General features: G+C 32.6%; 1 protein-coding gene across 1 annotated transcript; it reads left to right on the forward strand.

The window, feature by feature from the left end:
• The first annotated feature begins 17,042 nt into the window (after nt 1–17,042).
• Nucleotides 17,043–22,680, forward strand: LOC106717013 (BTB/POZ domain-containing protein KCTD1). Its single transcript, XM_014510699.2, has 6 exons — nt 17,043–17,156; nt 17,231–17,302; nt 17,435–17,601; nt 20,900–21,105; nt 21,942–22,081; nt 22,580–22,680. Exons 3-6 carry the CDS (start codon nt 17,438–17,440, stop codon nt 22,586–22,588), a joined length of 519 nt encoding a protein of 172 aa, XP_014366185.2. The 5' UTR covers nt 17,043–17,156; nt 17,231–17,302; nt 17,435–17,437; the 3' UTR covers nt 22,589–22,680.
• Nucleotides 22,681–25,507: the final 2,827 nt, after the last annotated feature.

The raw sequence follows: 25,507 nt of genomic DNA on the forward strand, positions 1-25,507 counted from the left end.
TTCGCGTTTCGCGTTTCAGTAATTTTACCATACGTGAATGAGATGCTTAAACTTTCAACCATAGTAATATCTGTATCTCTTTTCTTCTTTTTCTTCTTCTTCTTTTAATATGAATTCAGTGAATATTTACAAATACAAATATACTTAAAGCATTATAAACTTTAAATTGAGAGGTTTTTATGCGCATTTATTTCGAGAAGATACTCAGTCCGTTTTCAAAGTTGGTCTCGCCGGTTCGCACTTTGCTGAAGGCGGATTCGAAATAATTTTCGAAATGATTGTTCTGTAGATGAGCGCCCGGGGAAGCGCCCCGGGTATAGGCCATTGCTAGGTGTGCCTTGGCATCGTCGGAGGCCCGGCTCAGGCCCGGCGGGATCGGGCGCCGCGACGCCCTGAGCGATGCTCGATAGGGTTGCCCATCTCTTATTTTAACAGCTTAAAATTAAAAAAATAATCACATAAAAACTAATTTAGAAAATATTTTTATTTTCTTAACTTGTTTTATCGGTTTCAGGTGTTTTATTATCACTTATAAGTATCAATATCAAAGTTCAAGTTATAGAATAAATATTTTTCCTTCATTAGAAATAGTTGAAAACAAATTTATTGACATGGACGAAGTCGCGAGTACCATCTGGTACATCAGTTTTGTCAAGTGATTTGTAACATCCCTAAATATTATACCGTCTTTCTCGTGCCACTATTATACCTCGCTTATAAAATAATCATATTTGCATGTGAGCTTGTCGGCCAATGTGGCTAAATAATAATTTATTACGTCACTACGTTAAGGAAGCCGAAGGCAGTTCGAGAATCGTGACGTCCATTGCTTGCGCTCTTATTGTTCCATATAATAAATATTCCCATATAAATAAAACAAAATTTAACTGATTGGTATATAGTACAGTTTAAATTACAAGGCGTAGAGATTTCTAAATTTGGACAGATATTTTTGTTACTCCGTAGGCGGGTAAGAAAGGTTTCTTTAAAGGTAATTCATTAAATATATACAAACATTCCTCAGCACCTATTTCGTATTAATTGGGTATCTATTTCGAGTTTTGTAAAAATTATGCTCTCGCGGGCGAAGTTGACGGCGACAGCTAATCTTACTTTAGACGGATGGATGGATGTTTGTTTGATAATATATTCGGAAAGGCTCAATGGATCTTGATTAATTTCGACACAGATGTAAAACATAGTCTGTAAGAACACATAGGCTACTTGTTAAGTTTTTTTTTTATTCCGCGAGGACGGGGTCGGCGGGCGGCAGTTAGTTTAAATATATTTATAGTTTTTCTTCAAGTATTGTTATTTGTCTGTGGCGATATCATCTACATACTACTAGTTACTATAACTATTCCATGTCGTATATTTCATATCAGGAGTGCTAGTAATTTAATGTTACGAACGAAAAATTAGAACTTACATTTTGATACGAAACGCGGAATACATGCCCTTAAGGGATTGTGTTTTTGGTAGGGGTACGCGGCTTAAGTCTGGCTCCCTCCCTTTAAAACTTCACGCTGTTTTAACTCCGAGCAATAATGGCAAAGCCACACTGGTCAAACATACACTATATTTAAAATTGCTCAACCTAAACTTTGGTTTGCATTTTGTTTTTGTTTGAGTAGTTCAATCTACGAATTCTCTCCTTTGTTAGGTTTTGTTCCTGCTATGAGTTTTCACAAGTTGTATTTTAATAGAATTATGAATATTATGTTTATTGATACAATAGTACTCTTGAGTAAAAAACAACTTAACTAATTGTTGCTTCAATTTTTGATCATCCAACACGTTTTAATCTATCTATATATATAAAAGAAAGTCGTGTTAGTTACACTATTTATAACTCAAGAACGGCTGAATCGATTTGACTGAAAATTGGTGGGCAGGTAGCTTAGAACCAGGAAAAGGACATAGGATAATTTTTACCCCGTTTCCTATTTTTTATTCCGCGCGGACAGAGTCGCGGGTAAAAGCTAGTATGTTACATTATTTTTAAAATTAAGTATTAATGCGAAGTTAATTACTTAAATTAATTTTATCAAAATTTGGATTTCTGCAACTAAAGTTTAGTAGCTCAGAAAGTTTGTATTCAACGTAGCATTAAAATTATTACGTTGGCTAAAATTATCTCATAATTTTGAATCCATTATGAAACCTTTTAAAGGATGTTTGATATTCTTTGGAGTTACATTTCCTTTGCTATCATACGAAATTGTTACATTTTTCAAACTTTGAAAATGGAATACATTCTACATTAAATAATCTGTATTTGTAAATGAAACCTTTGCATTTTACAAAGAACGTCTATTTCAAAATTAATGTATAATATTTCAACGTTCAGTAGCTTGTATGCAATGCAGTCAGTACTAATTACTTCATATTTTTCATTTGTGTAGCCAACTCAAAAGTAGAATATATTTATTTAAGACGAAATTACTTTTGACGTTGTCTTACTGATGTTGTAAAGGTAAAAGATTTTTATGTTAACGGATAGATGATATTTAAACACAAAGATAAAATGTACTAAGTTTTAAACGAAAATTCACGTTAATTTAAATTGTTTCTTCTTCCCGCTTGCCTGGTATCCTTAGTTTTATTTTATCCGACAATCCTAAACATTATGTCTTGTCTGGTCAATTGGCAAAAGGCAATTGTTTTTTAAATCTCTGTGTATAAGTCATTATTCAGATAACTTCAAAGTGGCGTACGATTAAAGATCACCATCACTCATACATCAACTCGGCACACATCTGCTGAGGCGTTCACGAGTTGTTCACTGGCGGTCATTGCGGATTAGCTCTGGCTTATAAAATCATCTAAACAAAACTACGGTTTATATGCTCTAGCTGTCGTTTTCTGACCGTTGTTGTGTTGTGAGTCGCATTAAAGAACTTTGTTTAGATAATATATAGTCTATATATACATATTTATGTTGCGAAATAATTTTAACCAAACACTATTATAATACCTCGCAGAACAAAGGCTTAACGAAATAGGCATCGTACCGTAATACTCGTATGTACTATATAAAGTTTAAGACGCCACTATATTCATCTTACATATTCCGAGAAATACTTCTCAGAATGCTCTCTGTCAGTTTTTATTTGGTTCAATAGTTGACTTTTATAATTTCCATTGATAGATGGACAACGATACCTGACCCGGTGGGAATAAGTCAAACTAAATTATGACAGTTCACTAGTACCCCTGTTAACGTCAACGTTACAATATCCTTTACGTACTGTAGCTGTCATGTCATGTTTTTTTCTTTTATGTCACTTTCTATGCTCATGTGGGTTTTACATATTTTTTGACAAAACTTACCGCGATATAAGGGCATCTCTCACCGGACCACATATCCTTGTTTGACTATACCAGTGATTATCAAACTTATTTCTTTTACCGCCCCCCGAATTTTTTATTCACCCCTAAAACTTAAGAACCAAAATTTCATTACTTTAATTTCAACGCCCTAATTTTTTTTTGGGCCCCTTAACGCCCCTTTCTAGTTTTCAAATGCCCCCAAGGGGGGGTTATCGCCCACTTTGAGAAACACTGGACTATACCAATGGGCCTCTGACAAATATTTGTGACAATAGCCTTTGTATCCTCGTCGTGAATTATGTCAAAATTAGTATGAGATTTTTAATGTACTTTACACCCGTTAGGGGCGCTGCATAAAAAATGGCGATAGGATTATTACACAGATAATTTGACATGTTGATATGCTGAAATATGTTAGCTATCTGGAAAAAAATGTATAGGCAATTAATGTCGATATTACTGGATTTTACTTTTAAATGACGTTAATTCGTTTGTCGATGATGTTGCAATATAATTGGAGATAGTGTAGGGTTTTTATATTTTTGGTCAGGCCTCATAAACAAATAAGTAATAGTTAAAAACTCACATGAATTTAGATGATTCCATGTAAATAAAATATTAAATATATGTACTACGTATTTACATAAGCTCGGTTTAGTGCAAAGTCTTTAATGGATCGCAATTCAATATTGATAGAGAGTTCAGTTATAGGTTAATAGTTCTGTTTAAACTACGCAAACTACACGTTACCATCAATGCTGTGAGTTTCCACTTCTGAAACACCTGTTAAAACATATTGTTATCTTAGCTTCTTTAAGGATAATGAGAAGGATGGAAATTAAAAAAAACTTTTTTAACACAAAATGTTTCCTGATTTTCGTCTATTCGTAAGCTCATGTCCGTTAAAAACGTTTTAAAGAAAATGGAAAAGCATTGACAGCAAACAATGTAACATGCTGTAGACAGATTCGTTAGATACAATTTTTAAAACGTTTTGCTAATCTTATGCTATGACTATTACTAGAATTAAAACTGTAAAATCATAGAGGGCAATAAAAAAAAAAAAAAAAAACAAACAATTGTACGTTCTTTATAATGCGTTTTTGTAATGGTATTTTGGATGTAGAAACTCAATGTAATACTCGTAGAAACAATTTTATCTTTATTGTTTGTTATGTAAAAAAAAAAATAATCGCAAACATATTCACCTAGTTATAGAATTTTAAGGAGCTAACAGAAAACTTTTAGAACATCTCATCAATTTTGATCTCTGTCAAATTACGAACCGACTTGATAAATACAACCGTAGAAGTTCACTACTGTGATACTTGTATTTATACGTATTGTAAGGAAAGGATAGGAAAGGGTAGGTGGATTTAATACAAAGGATGGAACACAAAGGAAGGGGAAATATCCTGTTTCACTGCGGCCACTCCTCCGTCAATTAAAGGTAGGCGACGCATCTGCGATTTGCTGATGTCTATGGGCAGAGGCCGCGTCGCTATTTTGGCGAATTCAGGTTGCCGCTTGCTCGATTTATGATATGAAAAAAAAAGAATAAATATGCTTGATACTGTTAAGCATTTATTTTTTATTACAGAAATAAAAAAATAAAAATTAATCCATCCGATTTATGTTATAGAAATATTCTTCTTAAGAAATATTGTTAATAATCTTGAGTATTGTCTGTTAGCAGCGTCTGTTCGTTGTGAGAGATTACATCGGAATCCCTCTGTCAAAGGGGAATTCACTAAGTGCATCTTAATATCGCTCAGATTTAATCCTTCATAGTCTTTAGTGCTTCAGTTCAGTATATACAATAAGTAATTTCTTTTACGGTTCGACTTTAAAGAAATATACATTTTAATTGTAAATTATAATAAGAATAAATCACAAGATGTTTAATATAAAAACATTTTAAATATATTTTTATATACGTAGATAATTAGTAGTAGTAATTAATTTTTGGTAAGTGCTGGTTTTGTATATGTAAAGTGAAGTAGCTTTGATAGGCATAATTTAAAAGCTAACGATTTATATTGTTGTTGAAACATTGCAACGGAATATTCCTTCCTAATCCCGTCTTTGCCGAATTAATTATATTTCGAAGATATTTGGCGATATTTGACGATTGACGATATTTATTTATTTATTTATTTAAGCTTTATTTTCCACTTAACAATGCAATAAATATAAAACAGATTATATAAACTAGTTTTCATTTTTTCTTTGTTATGTGGCCCCTTATTGGGTAAAAGCCTCCTCCATCCTCTTCCATCTTTCTCTATCCTTGGCCAAAATGCATCCAACTTGTTCCAGCAGTTATTATGACATCATCGACCCATCTTTTCTTTTGTCACCCCACACTTCGTTTTCGATCGGCGATGACGATCTTAACAATGTTTTTTTTTCTAACATCTAACTTATCTCTGTTATTTATATTTTTTTATATTATAAGGTGAATATGAATATTCAATATTCATATTCCCATTATAATTATTACTTAATATTCAATGGTATTCCGAAAAATTACAACCTATAAAATATATTATAAACATCCAACGGACGATTCCACTTCGATGGGTCACAGGCTCGTATGGATACGTTCTCATTTCTGAAAATTTCTCCTTTTGTAAATTTTATTCCAGATTTTATATCATTCAAAATTATTCAACAAATTTATTTATCATATATAAAATCACTCACAACTAAGATTCTTACAATACCTTCTTCTTTGTCTTGAACCTTGTGGTGTTTCTGTAATTTACCAAATTTTGGCAGACATTAAAAACAACACCATGAAATTAAGATTTGTGTGAATTTTGTGAACTGGGTAACAATATGAAAGGGTGTTTATAGAATTAGTACTAGTGTTTTGCGTAATTTAATCATATTAATAACTAGTTTTAAATTTTAATTTAAGTAGCAACACTGATATTGATTTTTGGGTATCTTCCAATCTAGTATTATAACTTCATATTACAATAAAGCGGTTAGTAACAAACTGACATTAAAAAATAAAAAATAAACGAAAATATTTTGAAGAAAATATTTTCTATTATAATTCTAGATTGTCAAAGGTTCAAATGGTAAAATCGATTAACGACAAAAGTTTAAAAAATCAATAAAGCCGCACACACTAAAGTTTATGATATAAAACTTTAAAAATGTCATTGGCAAGTATCAATACTTGTAATTACTTAAGTTCCCACATATTTTCTTCGCCGAGTAAGACTCACATTGGACTTTTAAAACAAACTTAAAACTTGCGTAAAGTAAATCTTGTAGATACTTTACAAATTTTTTTTTTTCAAGTTAAAGGCACGAGTACGAAACATTCACTGAATGGTTAAAACCCTATGCGTTTTAATTAATATTGTTCACGAACCCTCGCTAAATTGTGATACCTCTAAAATTGATAGATCATGATATGAACAGAAATTTAAATTAACTTTTATAAAAAAAATAAAAATTTCATGTACAAAAAATAATTACCCTTGAAGAACTGTATTTTTAGAGATGTTTAACAGTTCGAGGTCATTGACATTGATTGCACAATCTTATTTGAAATATATATTTCTGTCGTTATAAAAATGCATTTCGACTAAACGCGCATAGCTGTAGGGCGCGCAAGCTGTCCATGCCTGCGGCACAACATCAACTATTGATAAAAGAGGGCGTTAGGGAGGCGATGTGCCCTAGGGCTAAGTCGAAGGCCCCAAGCGATACAGAACCCCGCTTCCCTAACCCGAAATTAAAATGATTCATACATCGAATACAACTTTTCTTTAAGCGGATGTGTTTATTATTCTTTTGATTATGCTGATGTTAAATTGTAAACATCGTCGTTTTAAAAACTTAACATTATTTTTTCGAATAGATGTCTAATTACGGTAATATCACAATTTTATTGTGAGCTTCTTTCACGAAATTTGTTATCATACGGTGACATATAAATATAGTGAAATAAACGTATGTTTTCACAGCCAAAATACCTTCGCTAAATTACATAATAATCGGTCGCATTCTCTTTGAGAAGTGGAGATGAACTATTTTTGGTACAGGAACTTCGGTTGTGCAATTTGGAAAGCGAAATGTATTTCATTAAATAAGCCGTATCGGAACGCAGGTACGTTTCTATCGGATTTTCATCGAAATGTTAGATTCACGAGTGTTACAGTGTGGGTTATGAGATAATCTTATAACCTGAACGTTCAATAACGCATTCCGTGCTACTATGTCTTAGTATTTAAGTGAATTCGAACTCGAACCGAAAACAATAATTTGTACATAATTGAAATAAAAAATATTTAAAATCCTATCTATGTCCGACGCGTAATATCAACCCGTACCCAAAATACAAACTTCAGTGTTAGAGCATTTTTTATTTTATAGCTTTAAATGTAAATGGTTGTAGCTGAAAGTTCACAATGTTCAGTTGGTCTCATTGCGTCCTTACAAGATTTTATTGTCCCATGTTATGCGCATTGCGTACAGCGATCTATTTACAAATGAAATATTACTAACGAACTTTAGTTTTTTATTATATAACTAGCTTTTACCCGCGACTCCGTCCGCGCGGAATAAAAAAAAATAGAAAACGGGGTAATAATTATCCTATGTCCGTTTCCTGGTTCTAAGCTACCTGCCCACCAATTTTCAATTAAATCGATTCAGCCGTTCTTGAGTTATAAATGGTGTAACTAACACAACTTTCTTTTATATATAAAGATATTTATTATTTTATACTAGTAACGTGACGTAGTATATTATATATAGTATTATTTTATACTAGTAACATATTACATATTAACAAATTATTCGGAAGCATATTTATAATAATTGTCCACTTGTGAATTATTTTATAATCGTATAATTGTAAATTCGAACTCTAATTGTCAGAATTCCCTACATATTACACGTTGGTGTAATTACGTTGTGGTATTCACGTGTTAAATTTATATATAAACCTGAATATAATTAGTATGAAAAGTTTGTTAAATCAATGTACCACTACATCAGAAAGTCATCGAAAACGAACTATTTAATGAAGTGTCATTTGTTGAGTGAATGAACATTACATTTCGGATGAGCGACGATAGGGGGCGCTTGAAATAACCGAGACGGAAATAATTAAATGTCAGAAGTCGAAACTGGTCAATTCACAAACGAATTCGCTTACCAAATTCGAGATATCGTTTCAAACCAACAAACAGTAGTTCCACTATTAGACCGACATAAGACTATTAGCACAGTGTAATTTACAGAATTGATTAATCTGTCCTGTCTGTATCTATTTATTCATTAATCTGTTCTGCCTGTTTTAACTAAACCTTTTGCGTCTTCTCCATATTAATATAACACGTAACTAAGAAAAAGTGTACTAACTAATTTTAATTATTATAAGCCTCTCGTCTATTTTTTTCTTTGTTAAATGTAAAATATTTTGGCATTGATAGAACATAATTAGATTTAACGGTCAGCAAAAAAACATCCTTTGAAAAAAATAATCACTGTAATTAAAATTTATACTTGTACAACCAAAATATCATGAAATAATCCTTACATTTTGTAAAGGCAAAAGAAGCCGCAAAAATGGAAAATTTGTAAAAGGAAATTAAAAATTATAAGTCTTCCTTCATACCGCTACTGAGGTCTGTTGCTACGTTAATGGAAGGCCATTGATAACTGTGTGTTACCAAAGTCGTTTTCTATCGTCGCTCAGCGATAAATTAAAACGGGTCTTTCCTTACGGATTCCTAGGTCTTCTAAGCGGAGCATTGATGGCCGTTTTTTAATCAATTTCTTTCACGGTTTAAAAATATATATACATATAACAACCCATTTACAAGCGATGTGGTTTAACTGTCTACTTCCATTAAAAGTTTTAGTAAACCGTCTTCTATTTACCGTGGGTTTCTGAGATTAAAATCTCCGTTTAAAACATATTGTTATCTCAGTTTTGTCAAAGATAATGCATGTCATTATCTTTTACAAATTATCTTCAAATTATCAAAATATCTTTTATACATATTTTAGTGTCAGAAACCTATGCTTAGACGTAAGAGACTTATTCTCTTTGATGCAATTTTCGTCTTACGCAGTCAATTGGTCTTCAATCTCCATCTTTTTCTTACAATTCATTTTTTTTTAAATTATTCTAATTAGAATCGGGCAACAGTCTTAGCATGTTTAATAATATATGGAACATAAAATAATTAAGAATTAAATTTTACTGAACCCATTCGTCTAGCTCCAAATTTGAAGAGTCAGACCTAGTTAGAAATTAATTTTCCCAGTTTGTCCAGCGCTTAAGCGAGTTAAGTCACGATTTTTTTTGCAAATGATACATTTTTTTAAGAAATAAAACTTAACACTATTCGATATCATGGCTCTTTTTTAAAGAAATGTGACCGTGAATATGATATATGTGACACTTGTATTAGAACACAATTATCATCTCTGTTATGAGAGAGTGAGTCGTTGTAACACACGTGTTACGACAGTAGAAACTCATCTTTATACAGACTGAGTAGAATAAACAATGAAATATTCGAGATATGCCAAAAAGGATAGGTCCGTGTTAGTATGTCTCGATCGAGACGCGCGCCACACCGCTCCGGGCTAGTAATTACAATTCGTATGGGAGAACCGACGTGCCGGCGGGTACGCCGCCGGCTACCAGGCCGCCTTTGTATCGCTTTAAAAAAACCCAGAGCCTACAAATAGAAAGAAAACAACGCGCACTTACACTGACGTTGAGTTAGGCAAATTTACGCGCATTATCTTTAAGGTTTTTATAAGAAACATGTCAAAAATATGTTAAAATGAAAATCACTATTTAAATATATTCTTATTTAAGTATACTCGTATATTGTACAAAGTACAGTAATAAATATAAGCACAAGCTTGTCTTATTTGCATAGTTTGTTTATTGAAGTAAACGACAATGATGAAAAATAATCTACATAATCGAACGCAATCATGGAAAATAAAAAAGGAGAAAATTGTAACTAGAGTAGAATGCAGTGTTGCGAGGATCGGGCTTTACAACATTAATTTCCATCATTAGACGGATGCGTCGTCGGCACGGCGGCCTCGCCAACCACGCGCCGTTAACACGTGCAAGCGAGAATGTCGTATCGTTTTAATATCTTTATCCCGCTCAATCAGCGACGTCCATGCGGCGGCGAGTCAACGCCACGGTGATCGCGAGGCGGGGCTGTACCACCGGGTGGATGAGGACTGGACGAATGCGCGTTAACCATAGAAATAAGAATATTATTTTTGCAAAATTATTAGTCAAAACAAATCATTCATGACTAGATGTTTCATTGTCTTGTGATCTTGTGAATTCATTATAACCAGCTCACTAAGCGACCTCACTGAGTGGCTCGGAGCCTTTTTTTTTTTTATAGTCAGGAAATGCGTTAACGCACGCCTACGTCGGGCTGTGCAATGGCGTAGGGAGTGTGGGACTCGCCGGCCACAGAAGGTGACCGGAATACCCACTAAAACCTGACTGCCCTCTAACACATTATGGCGGGCGCCACGGGAACGCTTTAGCTTTCTTCCGTGGCCCCGTCTGCAGTGGCTCGGAGCCTATCATAAGTTAAGGTTGACTCATAAATTAGATTTTTGATTTGGAATTATTTCAAAAACATTCATTACATTCAATGTTTTTTCTTCGTTTTTATTGCATCAAAAATATTTTAATTTGTTCTCCGGAAAAATAATTATCACAAATAATATCAATTCAATTGGAAGAGAAATACGAAGTTTCGTAGGAAAACTTTTGCATTTCATCAGCACGACATTTTGCGAAGAAATATATATAAATACACAATCGCTAGATCCAAATGTCAGATACTGTTACTTTAATAAGCGTTGCTTGAGGACATCTTTGTTAGGAGCAGAAAAATATTTTCCATATTTATTCATTTTTTTCAATTTTATTTTCACTTCATCTTACTTACAAGTTATATTTAAATTTCAAGGAGATTACTGCATACTAATATGTCTTTATGCCAGAGTTTCATACATATATTTCGAAAGTGGAAATTCATACAAACTTTTAACAATGCGAGGGTCTGAACTTTATTTATTTAATTTTATAAAAAAACCAATATTAATTATTTTGCATAAAGTAAGATAAACAATAATATTATAGGTACAATATTATAAATAAAAAAATATAACTAATATAGACTGTACCTGCTTTCAATCTGCCCGGATTTATGATACCCTTTAGTCTTCCTGCTTTCTGTGACAGTGATTGTATTAAAAGGGACGGGAGCATACCAAGAATCAGGGCAAGCGCACGCTATTGAATTTGACCAACGTGCATTTAGCCTCAGCCCCCAGATGCCAAAAGCAATCAATTTTCCAAGGTTTGTCAGACATACCTGTTGTCTGGCAATACCTCGGAAAATTAATTTTGTTCAAACTGTGCTACTATTACTAAAATTTTATTAAAATATATTGAAGAAACATTTTTGTAGTAGCTTTTGTTATGAATAAATTAACTCTTGATCAGAATATCACCTAATATTATGTTGTGCTGTGGTACAAAGATGAAGATTTGTGATAGATTTGTCATACCATCTTTCCGCGCGTCCTGTACCACATTTTACTTGCGTCATACCTGGCTGGAAATATTGACAGTCAAGTAGATCCTTTATTTGAATTTCGAATCGCTTATTGGTTGTAGTAATTTATATTGATCCAATTTTGAGGTTATTTTATATCGTAGCTTAACTAATTCAGTTTGATATCTATTAATGTGGCTTATTAATTATTAATTAAAACAATTGAAATTTGATAAAACAACCGAATGTTTAATTCATTCATCAATTTTTTGGGAATTTTGATACATGGTATAAAACATTAGGCATCTTAATTAATTTAATGTTGGTTTATTAGGTACCCGACAACGTCCGCTACAATGCAATCAAAAATGGCTCCTAGGTAATAAAGCCAAATAAGTAATTAGTGAAGTACTCTTGTGATATCACCGTTACCGTTGTTCGTCTTTAAACGCGGATGAACAAGCAGTTGATATTTACATTGAAAAAAAGGATAAATTTGAACGTATCGTCAAGTATATAATACAACCTTATAAGGGTTGTTTAAAGCTAAATAAAAAATAAAATGAGCGTGTTTCGAAACAAATTTAATTATTAATTTTTTGCATCACTGAGCTGGCGTCCATGATTTTAATTTACGGCCGTGTTCTGATGTAAATCTGAAATGTACGATACAGAATGATGTATAGTATGAGATGTATTGAGTCACTGGTGCCTTAGGCCAAGTCTCCGCAGGCGCACCTCGCTTCTCATCCTCGACATACTATGCCCTGGGCGATTCTTACTCGGGCAAGGGAAACAAAAATGATTTATAAAATCGTGGAGTATGAACGACGTACAAATGTAACATTTAAAATATAATGTAAATTGTATTCTTAGTAGTTAGAACAGAATATAAAAATAATTAAAGGGCCTTGAATAAAACTGAGCATGTAAATACAAAATGGTATGAACTATTCTACATTATTAATTTGCTTTCGATAGTTTTGTAAATATTATTTTATAATATCAAACTAATAGATACACAGTATCCTACATCATTTGTATTTCTTTACCTGCTGCCTGTGTTACTTTTTCAATATACTGATATTTAATAAGCGTTTCCAGCTACAGAAAATAATTTCGTCTACTTATTTTCAACAAAATGTTGAAACGAGAATTATTAGTACTGGTTTTAATGAAAGTTTTATTTACGTACGGATTCTACCGTTTTAAACGGAAAATACACGTGGACCTACTTATCCCTTGAACTATTTCAATAATGTAAAAGTAAACTCATACACTACGTTTGCACTGTGTTAAAATATTAGTAGGATGCTTGCAAAAGTTGACCAGACAGCGTCTATCTGTGTTTAATACCAGAAAATTTGTAAACGCGATCATTTTTGTACAATGGAATTTGAGTTTAAAGTTATCACTTGAATAAAATTCGATTATTAACTGGATTGAATTAGGGGGGGTGCGAAATTAACAGCGACTAGAGAAGTCTGCTCATTAATCAAGTCTTTGTATAATAAAATTTTAAACTTTTTTTTGGCTTGTGGTTAGCTGATGCAAATGTGCAAGTGCAACTACGTCCACCTTCACGGCCCACTGATACCTAAAATTGAGTTTTTTGTAGCGTCACTTGCGAATGCCGAATCGAAAAAAAGTTTAAATTGCGTTGTACATTCCGTCAGGATATCCGATGAATGAATGTTTCAAAGGCGACTTTTAAAATAATAATTCGTTGTAAACAAGCTATTAAAACTATAAATATGATACGAAGCGACATTAAAATTAATTTAGGCACTTCGTGGACAAGGCAACGTAAATTAGCAAAACCCGGTGACTTTAGTCGCTGAGCGACTTACGCAATACTCCTACAATGTCAGAGACGTACACAGCGCGAGTCACCGACATTTCTATCTGTCATCGCCGACGCCAGTCGATCGCAATCTGTTTCTCAAGATCGTCGTGTCTGTGAATATCGTGACACTTGTGTTGAAAAAATTACCCATATTTTTATTCCTGTTTATTTTTTCAAATAGAATGTGGGGACGATTGTTGCTACACAAGTTTCCCGACATTGGAGACTCGTCTTGAGGATATCGTTACTTTAGTATATTTATTGGTCGCATCGCATCGTATTGTATCGAATCATGTTGCAGTGCGTCGATCACCTAAGTTAAAGTGGAACAGGTGAGGCACGCAGCAAATACAAACAAACAACCACATAGAATTTCAAAATTACAATTTCGGCTCTCAAATGTATTCAATTGCTATTCCCTTAATTTGGTAGTACATTTAATATGAGCTTATCTGTGCAAATAATTCGCGTAATATCAAATCAAACAAGTATTTACTCATTTCTATTTATTAATACGTTATTATGCGAAACAAAAAACTAGTGATCGATTATTGGAAAAGACGATGTTCAATGATATGGCCTCTATTACGTCTAAAGTATGTTTATTAAGAATACCTTCTGCTGACAGTATAGAAAATATAAATTTAATCTTATATATATAATTCTCGTGTCATAATGTTCGTTCCCGTTTTCCTCGGAAACGGCTTGACCGATTCTCATGAAATTTTGTGAGCATATTCAGTAGGTCTGAGAATCGGCCAACATCTATTTTTCATACCCCTATTAAGTTTTTTTTTTAACAGCGCGCAGACGGTGTCGCGGGCGACAGCTAGTATAATGTAAAACATACTTAAACATTGAGATTATTTTTCTTCAAAGTACGAGCAGAGATGATATAGCGTTGGTACACTCGCTGGCATACTCGAAGTTGTGTCTTCCTCGCATAGTCATTACTAAACGATTCAATGTATCAGTCATTTTTTTTTTTGTCATTTATATCGGATGTAGATAATTAAAAATATCATAATAAACAGAGCTTTTCAAGTTCCGGCTTTGTTCATTGATGACTTTCTGACACATGATTTAAAATACGCATACTTAAATATATGCGTATTATATTATTCAGTTTGATATATGCACACGGTTGAGGAGTGGGCTAACAGCCGTCGGCATATTTATAATGAAACCAGACAGGTATGAGGTACCCTGAGGCGACATGTCGCCCCCAGATGTTTCCTCCACTACTGTATTTATGAGTGATCCCTTCAAGTTGTTGTCAAGATGTTGGAGAGACAAAATTTTAATGACTACGATTGTATGATTCGTACATATATCATTATGTATAGGCTGGACAACACGCACCTGTAATCCATGACTTGTAAAAATAATAACTCTAGTTTGATATGCCCGCGTGTGATTTGAATTGTGTCAAGGAAAATGTTTTGTATGTCCACTCTATAAATAGTTTATTTTAATACCTTTAATAACAGCTAATGGTTTGCGTTTCCTATATGGATTTTACTCTGTTGCTATATTGGAACTTCATTCTCTCGTTCAATCCGCTTAGTTGTAATGGAACGGTCATATACGTACAGTGGTATCCGCTTGCGCTATTCAACTTACAGACAAATTACCTTGTTCTTTTTGGAAAGTTCATCTCCACGTCCTTATTACAAATAAAAAAAAATGTTTTGTCTATATTAAAAATATTATTTTCATCGATTAAAAAAGCCTGGACTATTACTACGTCATATGTCTAGATTAACTATTCGAGGCGTACAAGATATTCAAAGGAATATAACTTAAGATGTGAAATACTGCTAAACCACAGACATTGCCTCGCAGGACTATAACATAGTCATATCATAGTCATAGTATATCATAGTATATCATAGTCAATAACATTTGATATTGTTTGTGTTGATATTACCTTTTCAAAATGTTTGACAAATTAGTTTTATGAATATTGCTTTACAACCATACACGTATGTACCGATCTTCCATCATTTCAGTCGTCCCTGCCTTCAATCATGTCACCTTCCATGCAATCGATGCATATCTTTTTATCATTTTAATAGAGATATTTCCATACCCATAATATTTACATAAGTTCAGCAGTAGAAAAGTGTCGACCGTTGTTTGTATTTATAACTGTCACCGTCCGCGCGGGATTAAAAACTTAATTAGGAGCCTATATGTTCTTCCAGACTAAGTTCTACATCTAATTTCAATGATATGCGTTTAAAAAACAGATATACTAATATGTTATAATACAGAAATAATGATAGTTGAAATACACGATTATAGATTATTACAGTGACAGCAAACATTAATTGGTATGCAATCTCACTCAAAGGGTAATGTCATATCTATTAAGTATGGTTTGTTGGAATTGGCATGTCATGGGTGACGTTAATTGTATCAAGCTGCTAGACAGGATAGACGTTAATCTAGGTAAATTACAAGACTGTGAACTTCTATATCAAATTCTGCTATAATAACCAAACTTTGACATTATGACAAAATAATTTAATATTCTTTCCCGTCAGTTGTTTTTTTTTTTTTAGATCTTATCATATTCTACTTATTACTTCCAATAAACAAATTAACCATAAAAATACTAGTTTTGGAACCCATTTAGTTTGGAAAAAACGTTTGTGGTTACAATGTCTTTGGATTAAGTCTGCGAATCGTATTATCTCGCATCACGCCTCCACTATCACTCACGTCTGCGTTTCGCTTTTGTGAAACTTTATAAGATGGAAATAGCATTTCCATATACCTATTTATATACACATAGATAAGCCTTTTCTTCCTGACCATTTATTTATTTTACAAAGTCTAACACTACAAAGACTAACACTACAAAGACTAACACTACAAAGACTAACACTACAAAGACTAACACTACAAAGACTAACACTACAAAGACTAATACTTTTCATGTATAAGTTTCAAGCTTTCAGTTGTAAGCTTCAAGTTGCTTTCTCAAGTTATTCTTGGACATACACCTGTTAGTAGGCAGTACATGTAACTGTTAATATTTTACAAAAATTGGTTAGGACTCCTTATTATATTTGAAAAGTAAAACATCATTTTGAGTTATTTACATATTATGTAAAAAAAAAGAAACTATAGATATCGACTATTATTTCGCATAACCACAATCACAAACTGATTTAGAATCCAGGCTTTGTGCACTAGATACTTTTTTTTTAAATTAAACGTTATATTTTGTACATCTTTATATGTATTCTTTTATATTTCAGCTTAACGTTCGAAGGCATTGGTACAGCCTGAACCGCTGTATCCATCTGCGCAGCTCTCATCTCGAAGCGAAAGGCCGACACACGTTCGGCCGTACTCCTTTGCTAACTCTCCGAAAAGCGGTGGGTAATTATAAGTTTTAGTAAATTTTCTAAATAGAAAGAGTTATTTATTTTTTTCAAATTTATTGTTCCAGGTAACTACGGCGGACCAACAGGCACTAGTCTGGAAATACTTGTCGTATAATTTATATAGACGCTGTAAACAAGTATGTAACATGATATCAGTAAAATATTGTTTTTCATATCTTTTAAGCTAATTCGACACTTTATAATAAAGCTTGTACTTGTGGTTATTGAGTTGTTCAAATTGCATCTTAATTTTATTTGATGAATTTTAGGAGATGGAAGGACATGCAATTATGCCAATTCAAGGCATTCCAGAGCCTTACGAGGACAAACCCTTTACTTACATGCCAAGGGTTGAATCCACCTCGCCATTCAAGGCGCCGGTGCATATTGACGTTGGAGGGGTGATTTATACGTCATCCTTGGAAACGCTCACTAAGTAAGTATTTTTTTTTTATCATTAAATTTTCATATTCATTCAAAAGTTCATAGAAAATTGTAGTTATTGTTTTAAAGGAACAGAGATATAATGGGTTAAGGATATTTTCATCTAAAACGATAAGTGAGTTTTGGGTAATTAAACACCTTTAATTTATTGTCTCTTTTAAACATTCCAGCATTCCACCTTTCTCTGAATCATGTGACAACAGTGACAGTTTATCAATACGACTTATAATTACAATAATGTATGTCTTGTTAGAATGAAATGCCACTGCCGTCCACTGTTGTATATTTTTTTTTCTCCAAATAGTTTGAGAGAGATATTGTTATGTTGTTATACAAGTATCGACAGTGGGAACAGCCGGAATTTATTATTTTTTTGAATGCAAATCATGTAAACTTTTGCCTATTATTTTTTACCCTACTGTTATATTTGCCACATTTTGCTTGCATTTAATTAGCTTACTAAAACTTGTCATATGACATGGTGGATGTACATTCTTGTTTGTTCTGAATGTAGCCTCAGTTAAACCACGCAAAATGGCCACGCATCGCATTTAATTAACCTAGTTCATTATTTTTTGTTTAGAATACGAGCTAAAGAAAATTATATGCATTAAAAAATGTTAGTTTATTTAATACATACGAGTATATCTCATTAGTACGAATTAGTAGTTCAAATGTTTTTATGTTTATGGAATTATTGTTCTAGGAGTTTCTAGACAGGCTTTTATACAGGGTGTCTGGAACGTGTAAAACGGAGTACCAGAGATTTTTTGTTCGAAAATATGACGATTTAATCCAACTCACCTCTATCCAAAGTTGCTTCGTTTGTACGATAGATTGCTTTAAAGATTGCAATTTATTTTACATTTATTCAAATTACATTAGATATATATATTGAAACCATAGTTTTCATTTGTTATAAATAAACATTATTGTATAACAAACCATTGTTATAAAATCAACCGGGGGCTTGAAAACATGACTCATATAAAAAAAAAAATATTTTTGCAACAGCCTGTATAATTGTGTGTGTCGTGTAATCTGTGTGGTCGTGGTATTTCACCGGGAGAGCCGGTCCATTCGTGCAACAGATGTTGCTGGCGTCTACCACTGTTCAAAATTTTTATTTTATATTTTTAAAAGGACTTATTTCGTGTCTTCTTTAGAGTTAACTAATAATCGCTTCATTCCATCTATGCCTTAAACTTTAGATTTTTGGAAGATAGGGTCAGAAGTTTACTGATTAAAAACTTACTCTTAAAATCATGAGTTCATACTGGCGAAACATTAACAAAAAACATTTTTTTAATCTAAAAATGCATAACATTTTTTTTAGAGTAAATCCGAATTTATAAAGTTTATTAATAATTATATTTATAATGATATAGTTTATTTGGTTGTACATAAAATTATGATATATCGCGTTGGTTATATTTAGTGTTATAACTATTAATACGGATTCACCTGAGAGTTTTATATAATCTATTATAATGGGTAACATAGTATTGAAATATAGTTGCTCATTTTAATGTGGCCATCATTTTATTACGTGACGTACGTCCATTCTTTTATCTCAATTATTTTAATCCTTCCGGCTATCATTGTTCGAGCAAATTATCAATAATATATGAATAAAATAGAAATCCGGAGTAAAGTTTACTTTGGTTTTATTTATTAACAAATATGCTTTGCATGACCGCTATGGTCCTTTGTTTGAAATTTCAATTCCATTTTATGTATTTCATGCGTTGGCTTTAATTAATTTTCTTTATTTAAATAATTAAATCGTAGTACAGTACATGGAACTGCAAATGATTTGTGCAAGAATTAATGAAATATTATGTCATTGTCTTTTAAAGACACTAACTTTATGAACTTTTTGAACTTTTTGACAAATGAATATTGAGCGTCTTTGTGGATTTATGATAGATAGAAAATATTCCTTACGTTGTTTTTTTTTTTGTTTTTCGAGGTAGGTAGAGTAGGCCGGATATTTATGTTCGTAGCCTCGAGTGACTTGATTAAAAGAGCGTTGTATCGAAGCGCGGGGGCGTCGCTCGGGCCGCGACGCCTGTGGCCGGGCCCGCGGCACTGCGGCCACCGATACATAGCATATTTAGATCTCATTTTCACTAGCACGTACAGCCGCACGACTGTGACTGTGTGACTTCTAGGTTTATAGCAGTCTTCCATCGATTTTTGTATTTGTGGCTAAAATCACGCAACTAATCGCGCTAGTGGAAAAAGGACCGTTTCCTCTTTGCTATTCTTTACGCAGGCTGATTAATTATCGAACTGGCATGACGAACCCTGAAGTTATTATTGCACTAGGATTTACTTGCGACTTCACTTATGTTGGTTATTTTTTTCGAAATAGAAAAATCTTTCAACTACCCCTTTTCTAACTGAAAATTGATCGAAAATAACCAAATCGGTGAATTGAAAATTTTGGACTTTTACATTCATCAACAAAAGTTCATTAACCCAATCCAAAACTACATAGTTCTAAGGAATTTTAAATAATTATTCTCGCTATTGTGAAAGGTCTTTATACAGCAGCAGTCTGTGGACTGACACAGGTGGATCCAGATAATTTCCAAACGTTGCCAATTTTTTCAGTATTCGCTATAAAAAGTTTTTGTTTCCATCAATTTTGGTTTATAATTCTACTTAGAAAATGGAGACTGAAATTTTGCTTTGGATAGGCGACAACGGCAAAGTTTTTCCTAAACACAGACAGAGCTGAAGGCTGAACGTGCGACTGTGTCGCCTGCGGCGTCGCCACAAGGCTGCCTTTATGAATAACATCTATTTTGTCGTGAAATATAGCGTATTACGGTCCACAATCTTTATACCTAGCCATTGCTTTTGCTTTGTCCATAGATAATGTTTCTAAATTTATAATGAGTTGCAAAAAGTATTAAAAAAGTTAATAAGCCTTAATTCTAACACAATCTTATTTCGTCTAAATTGGAGATAAAGATTAAAAATATTAGTCTCGATAAAATTATCATTTTCTTTTTATTTGAAATGCTTTTCATTAAAGTACGAATTCCAAAAGTTTTCATTAATACACTTTATCTCACATAACGTTATAGCATGCGAAGCAAGCGAAATTCCTTCACCTTTACTCACAAAAATATGTTTAAAATAAATTAAATTATTCAATAGCGTAATGCCAAGTATGGAATTTGATATTACTTGATTTATTAACTTCAGCGTTGGAGTAATATTAAAAATAGTTGAATGTCTCTTTCATATTTTAAATAAAGCTGCTTTTGTTATTTCAGGTATCCGGAGTCGAAGCTCGGACGCATGTTTTCCGGTGATGTGCCGATTGTGCTGGACACTCTGAAACAGCATTACTTTATTGATCGTGATGGCGGAATGTTCCGTCACATTCTCAACTTTTTGCGCAACCAAAAGTTGCTTCTTCCTGAGGATTTTCAATATACTGACCTGCTGCTTCAAGAAGCGCAGTTCTTCGAACTCGACTGTGAGTAGTCATTTATTTACGTGGTAGATGCCAGCAACAATAACAACTGTTGCACAAATGAGCCGACTCGCCCGGTGCAATACCACGACCACAAAGAAGACAGGGGAAGAAGGTGGAAGCAATTCTGCGTAACGTCTGATGAGCGTGCGTGCCGGAGGTCTAATTTTAGCCCACGTTCCCTCTCTACCTTTTTCTTATAAGGAAATTATGGGAAGGAGAAGTACGAATGCTTTTAATGGAGGAGGGGATGCATAGGGAGGGAAAATTTCCTGTTTCTGTGCGTCCCCTTCTCTGTTGGTAGGCAAAGTATGAGGTCCATCGGTAGAAAGTTATACTTTCAAACAAAATCATTAAAAGTAATGTTTCTTTTCAACTCAAAGAGTCTTAAACTTGTTTTTTTGTATGTTCGTTTGGCAACACATTGAAAGTGTGGCTTTATTTGTTTTTCTCTTAAATGTTAAAAATGTAAGCATAGCATTGTTGCTATGCTTACATTTTTAACACGCTAGCATTTATTCTATTTTTGTTTAAATTTAAAATTGAAGAGTTTGATTACTTTTCTAGGTTTAAAATAAAACTATTTCAAAGCTTACAGGCAAGGCCATCTATTGGTAGTTTTTGTAAATCGTATTTCCAGCTTAAGAGCCATCTATGTTAAGAATGCTTTTGAGTAAAGTAATTTTGATCTGATATGTTTTACCCTGATTTAAAAAAGAATTAGGAAATTTCCAGGAAATTTCTAAAAGATTATCCCGAAACACTATGAAATTTTTTATTCTTAGAATTTTTATTTTTTATTTTACAGCGATTTTTTATTAATTCACGATTAATTTCAGACATGATTATGGCACTCACGCATTATAAGCGTCAGAAAGAGGAAGCCCAACAACATGTTGATGTCGGGAATAACGAAGCCATTGACATGACATCCCATGACGATTACATGCAACGTCTCTGGACCGGGTACCGCCCCAATGTAAGACCAATTTACATAACGCATACGACATTTTAGTATTTATCTAAAAGTACGTCATACCTATGAATATGAGTTATTTAGATCCACCCAACGAAAATAGTTACATCTCTCACGAGATATTTTAAGATACATTTTTAACTTGTTGCATCGGGTGTGTTCATTTTAAAGACGAGTGATGATATCTAATGTGAAAGTTATTTAAACCCAAGAATCTGTCTTTTACAAAGTTTTCTGATGCGATTCAATTTATTTAGAGCTTAGAAGTAAGACAGGAAACAATAATTAACATCCTTTAAGCAGTGACAATGTTGAAAGCCCTGATCACAAAAGGGTTCCCATTTAAAAATAGATGGCGTTGTTCTCAATTTAACACCCAATTGTGACTAGAAAATGTAGAAATTCATATTTTTTTGTATTTCGAATGATTAAGATAACGGTAAAGAGATAAATTCATACATACGAGTATTAAGTTTATTAATATATTTGTTTTGCTTTCAGGAGTATTAAACTCATCGCCGTAGCAGTTCGCCAAAACAAAATGCTTGTAGCTTGAAATCTATGTAGTGTGTAGTAAAATTGTTCTGCAAAGTTGATATCAATTAATGGTCTAAAATGTATCACTTCTACAAAAATGTTCATGTTTAAATTATATTATGTACTTATTGTTAAATTACTCTATATTTAATTAAAAAAATGTATTTCAAAAACATTCCGTTCAAAATATTAATAAATTATGATCTCACTTATGTTTTTTACGGTTTTGGTTAATTAATATTGTTTTAAAAAAAGATAGGATTATGTTATTGTCTAATACTTTAATGATTACATATTAAATTTATTTAATATCTATTATTTGTTTACTTATATCATAGATTTGATGAATGGTTAACTATAAGACAACTTGTCTTTGATTATGTAATTTTAGTGCTGTTTTTGTTTCCAAATAATAAAGTATGTAGTGAAAATAAGTGTGTTTTAATAATTATTACTATCGACCATAATATTGTTCTAAGTTATAATAAGTAATAATAATAAGTTTCCATTTGCTCGTTTTGTATGACTATTGAGTTAAGAAACATATTTAGTTTACATTTTGATTGTTTTGCTGAACACTAATAACATGTTAACCGAGTTTCGTAGCAATGTTAAATGTAATAAAATTTTGATAGATGGCGTTAGTAGTCATATCTAAAAGCTCCAAATTTTACCTTATTATTTTATAGGATTCAAAAAAATGTTTCAAGCACCAATAAAGTAAAACAATTGCAGCTAGACACAATTTGATCCCATTATATTGACACCTTTAATTTATATTGATTTGTTTTAGTCCTCGTACATATTTATATAGAATTTAGACTTAATAATACTCTAATAAGTAGTGGTTTGCATTTACGCTGACAAAAAGTATTAAAAACAAAATTTTAAATTAAATGAAATATGTATTATGAATTTAATTCATCGTTAAAATAAGTAAAGGCACATAACCTTGAGTTTCCACTGCCAAAAAACATGTCCAAAATATTGTTATGTCTGTTTATTCAATGAAAATGAAAGTGATGACTATATGTATTTGTGCCAGTGTTTTGGCAATGGAAACTCACAGTTATAAAGATTATATTAGATAATTATAAATCACACAAAATGTTTGAACTTTCGCTGGTACAAGGATTTTTATTTGAACTTTTTCTGATACCATTTTATGTCACATTTTGTGAACTGTTTACACGGTTTTTTATCGTTTCCTAACATCCTTAATGGTTTCTGAAAGACCCAATTCATTTTACATTTAGACTAATATCTAATTAATCTTTATTTACGTAGAGATTGCTTGCACTTAATTTGTCAACTGACTTATAATTCATTCAACAACAGAACAAGTCTTTCAGAAACAGTTATTAAATGAAGTGTTTTTCGGAACGTTGAAAGTGCATAGTTTACACATTTCACTCTAATTTAAAAGAAGTATTTCACTATCCGTCATCTTAATAATTGATCAGACTTAAAAGTTTACAATTGTTAAGTGGGATGCGAACTCGCGACCTTATAATTCTCAGTCGTTATCCTAAGCCACTAGGCTGTACAGGATTAGTATGCATCGTTTTTTTTTTCGGCCTTATCTGAAAGATTAAATGGTGGCCACAGGATTACGCAGTTAAGGTAAGTTAGTATACACACAACAAGTCGGTTCATCCGACGATCACAAGGGCTGATTTAAAAATTAAGATAACCAATACACAGTTCAAGCTAGTGTATGCTTTTTGTTTTGTGCAGCAACGACTGGTTCGATGAAATTTATTAACGATAAAAAGTTATATGATATAAAGAGTATATGATTAAGAAAAAAATCAAAGAAATGTGGCTTTAAAGGTAATTAATAATTTTTTATCTGCTGGGGTTAAATACACAGTTAAAGATAACTAATTTACTCCTATTTAATATATATAGCAAGTATTTGTTTTTCTGAAATAATACAGGAATTTTGTAAATCAACCTCTTTTGCTGAAGAGGTCTGCTACTGTAGTCACTATATGTGGGTTTCTTATTTTGAATTTGGTATCCAATGTGAGATAATGTTGCGGAAACAATTTTGAATTTACATTTTATTAGCCACTAGATATTACCTGCGACTTTATCCACGCAGAATTAAAAAAAAAAACTTAATAAGTAACCTATGTTTTCTTGCAGACTACGCCAGAACCGTTCCGGAGATACCTTCTAACAAACATTGAGTTAGAAAAGTGTTTAAGTTTTAAGTATAGAATATCATCAAACTAAATGCGCGAATTTCAAATATTGTCCAAAATTAGTGTTTTTTTAAGCATATCGATCGTTTTTCCATAGGTCAGAAAATACGATACGAGTAATTTAATATTTAAGTATAAACATAAAAAACTACATAAAAAATAAATTATGGAACTAAAAAAATATTTACTTCAATTTATATTGGGCTAAAAGCTTACAAAACAATAAATCAATATATAGTTTTGCTGAAATGTCCTTACTCATTACCAGCTTCGTGATAGAAAGAGCGCGAATTTTCACGGGTTGTATCTATCGACTGCAACAGCGCGACAGAGTTCGACCTTGCGGAGCTTACACGGCTAGTTCGCTGAGCACAGCGGGGATCCGTCAGTTGGTTGACGGAACTCTCGCTTCGTGTTTCGCTTTGAAGTCGCGAGCGAAGCCGAACTCTCTCACCTTTGTTTTATCGCTCGGAGAATCTTTAACTTGAAAACAATTTAAATCGTACGCGCATTAAGGGTGAAAGTAAGTATGCGGAAATTAAGAACCAAAGCTGTATATGTGAAAGTTCAAATAGTTGTGACGTGAATAAAATTTTTGACTAGAATCCGTAACTTATCCGCGTGTAGTATAAAAGCCTAAAACAGACTTTTATTTCTCATTTAGTATCTTTACAGAGTGAAT

The sequence above is a fragment of the Papilio machaon genome, chromosome Z, assembly GCF_912999745.1.
Source record: "Papilio machaon chromosome Z, ilPapMach1.1, whole genome shotgun sequence".
Lineage (NCBI taxonomy): Eukaryota > Metazoa > Arthropoda > Insecta > Lepidoptera > Papilionidae > Papilio > Papilio machaon.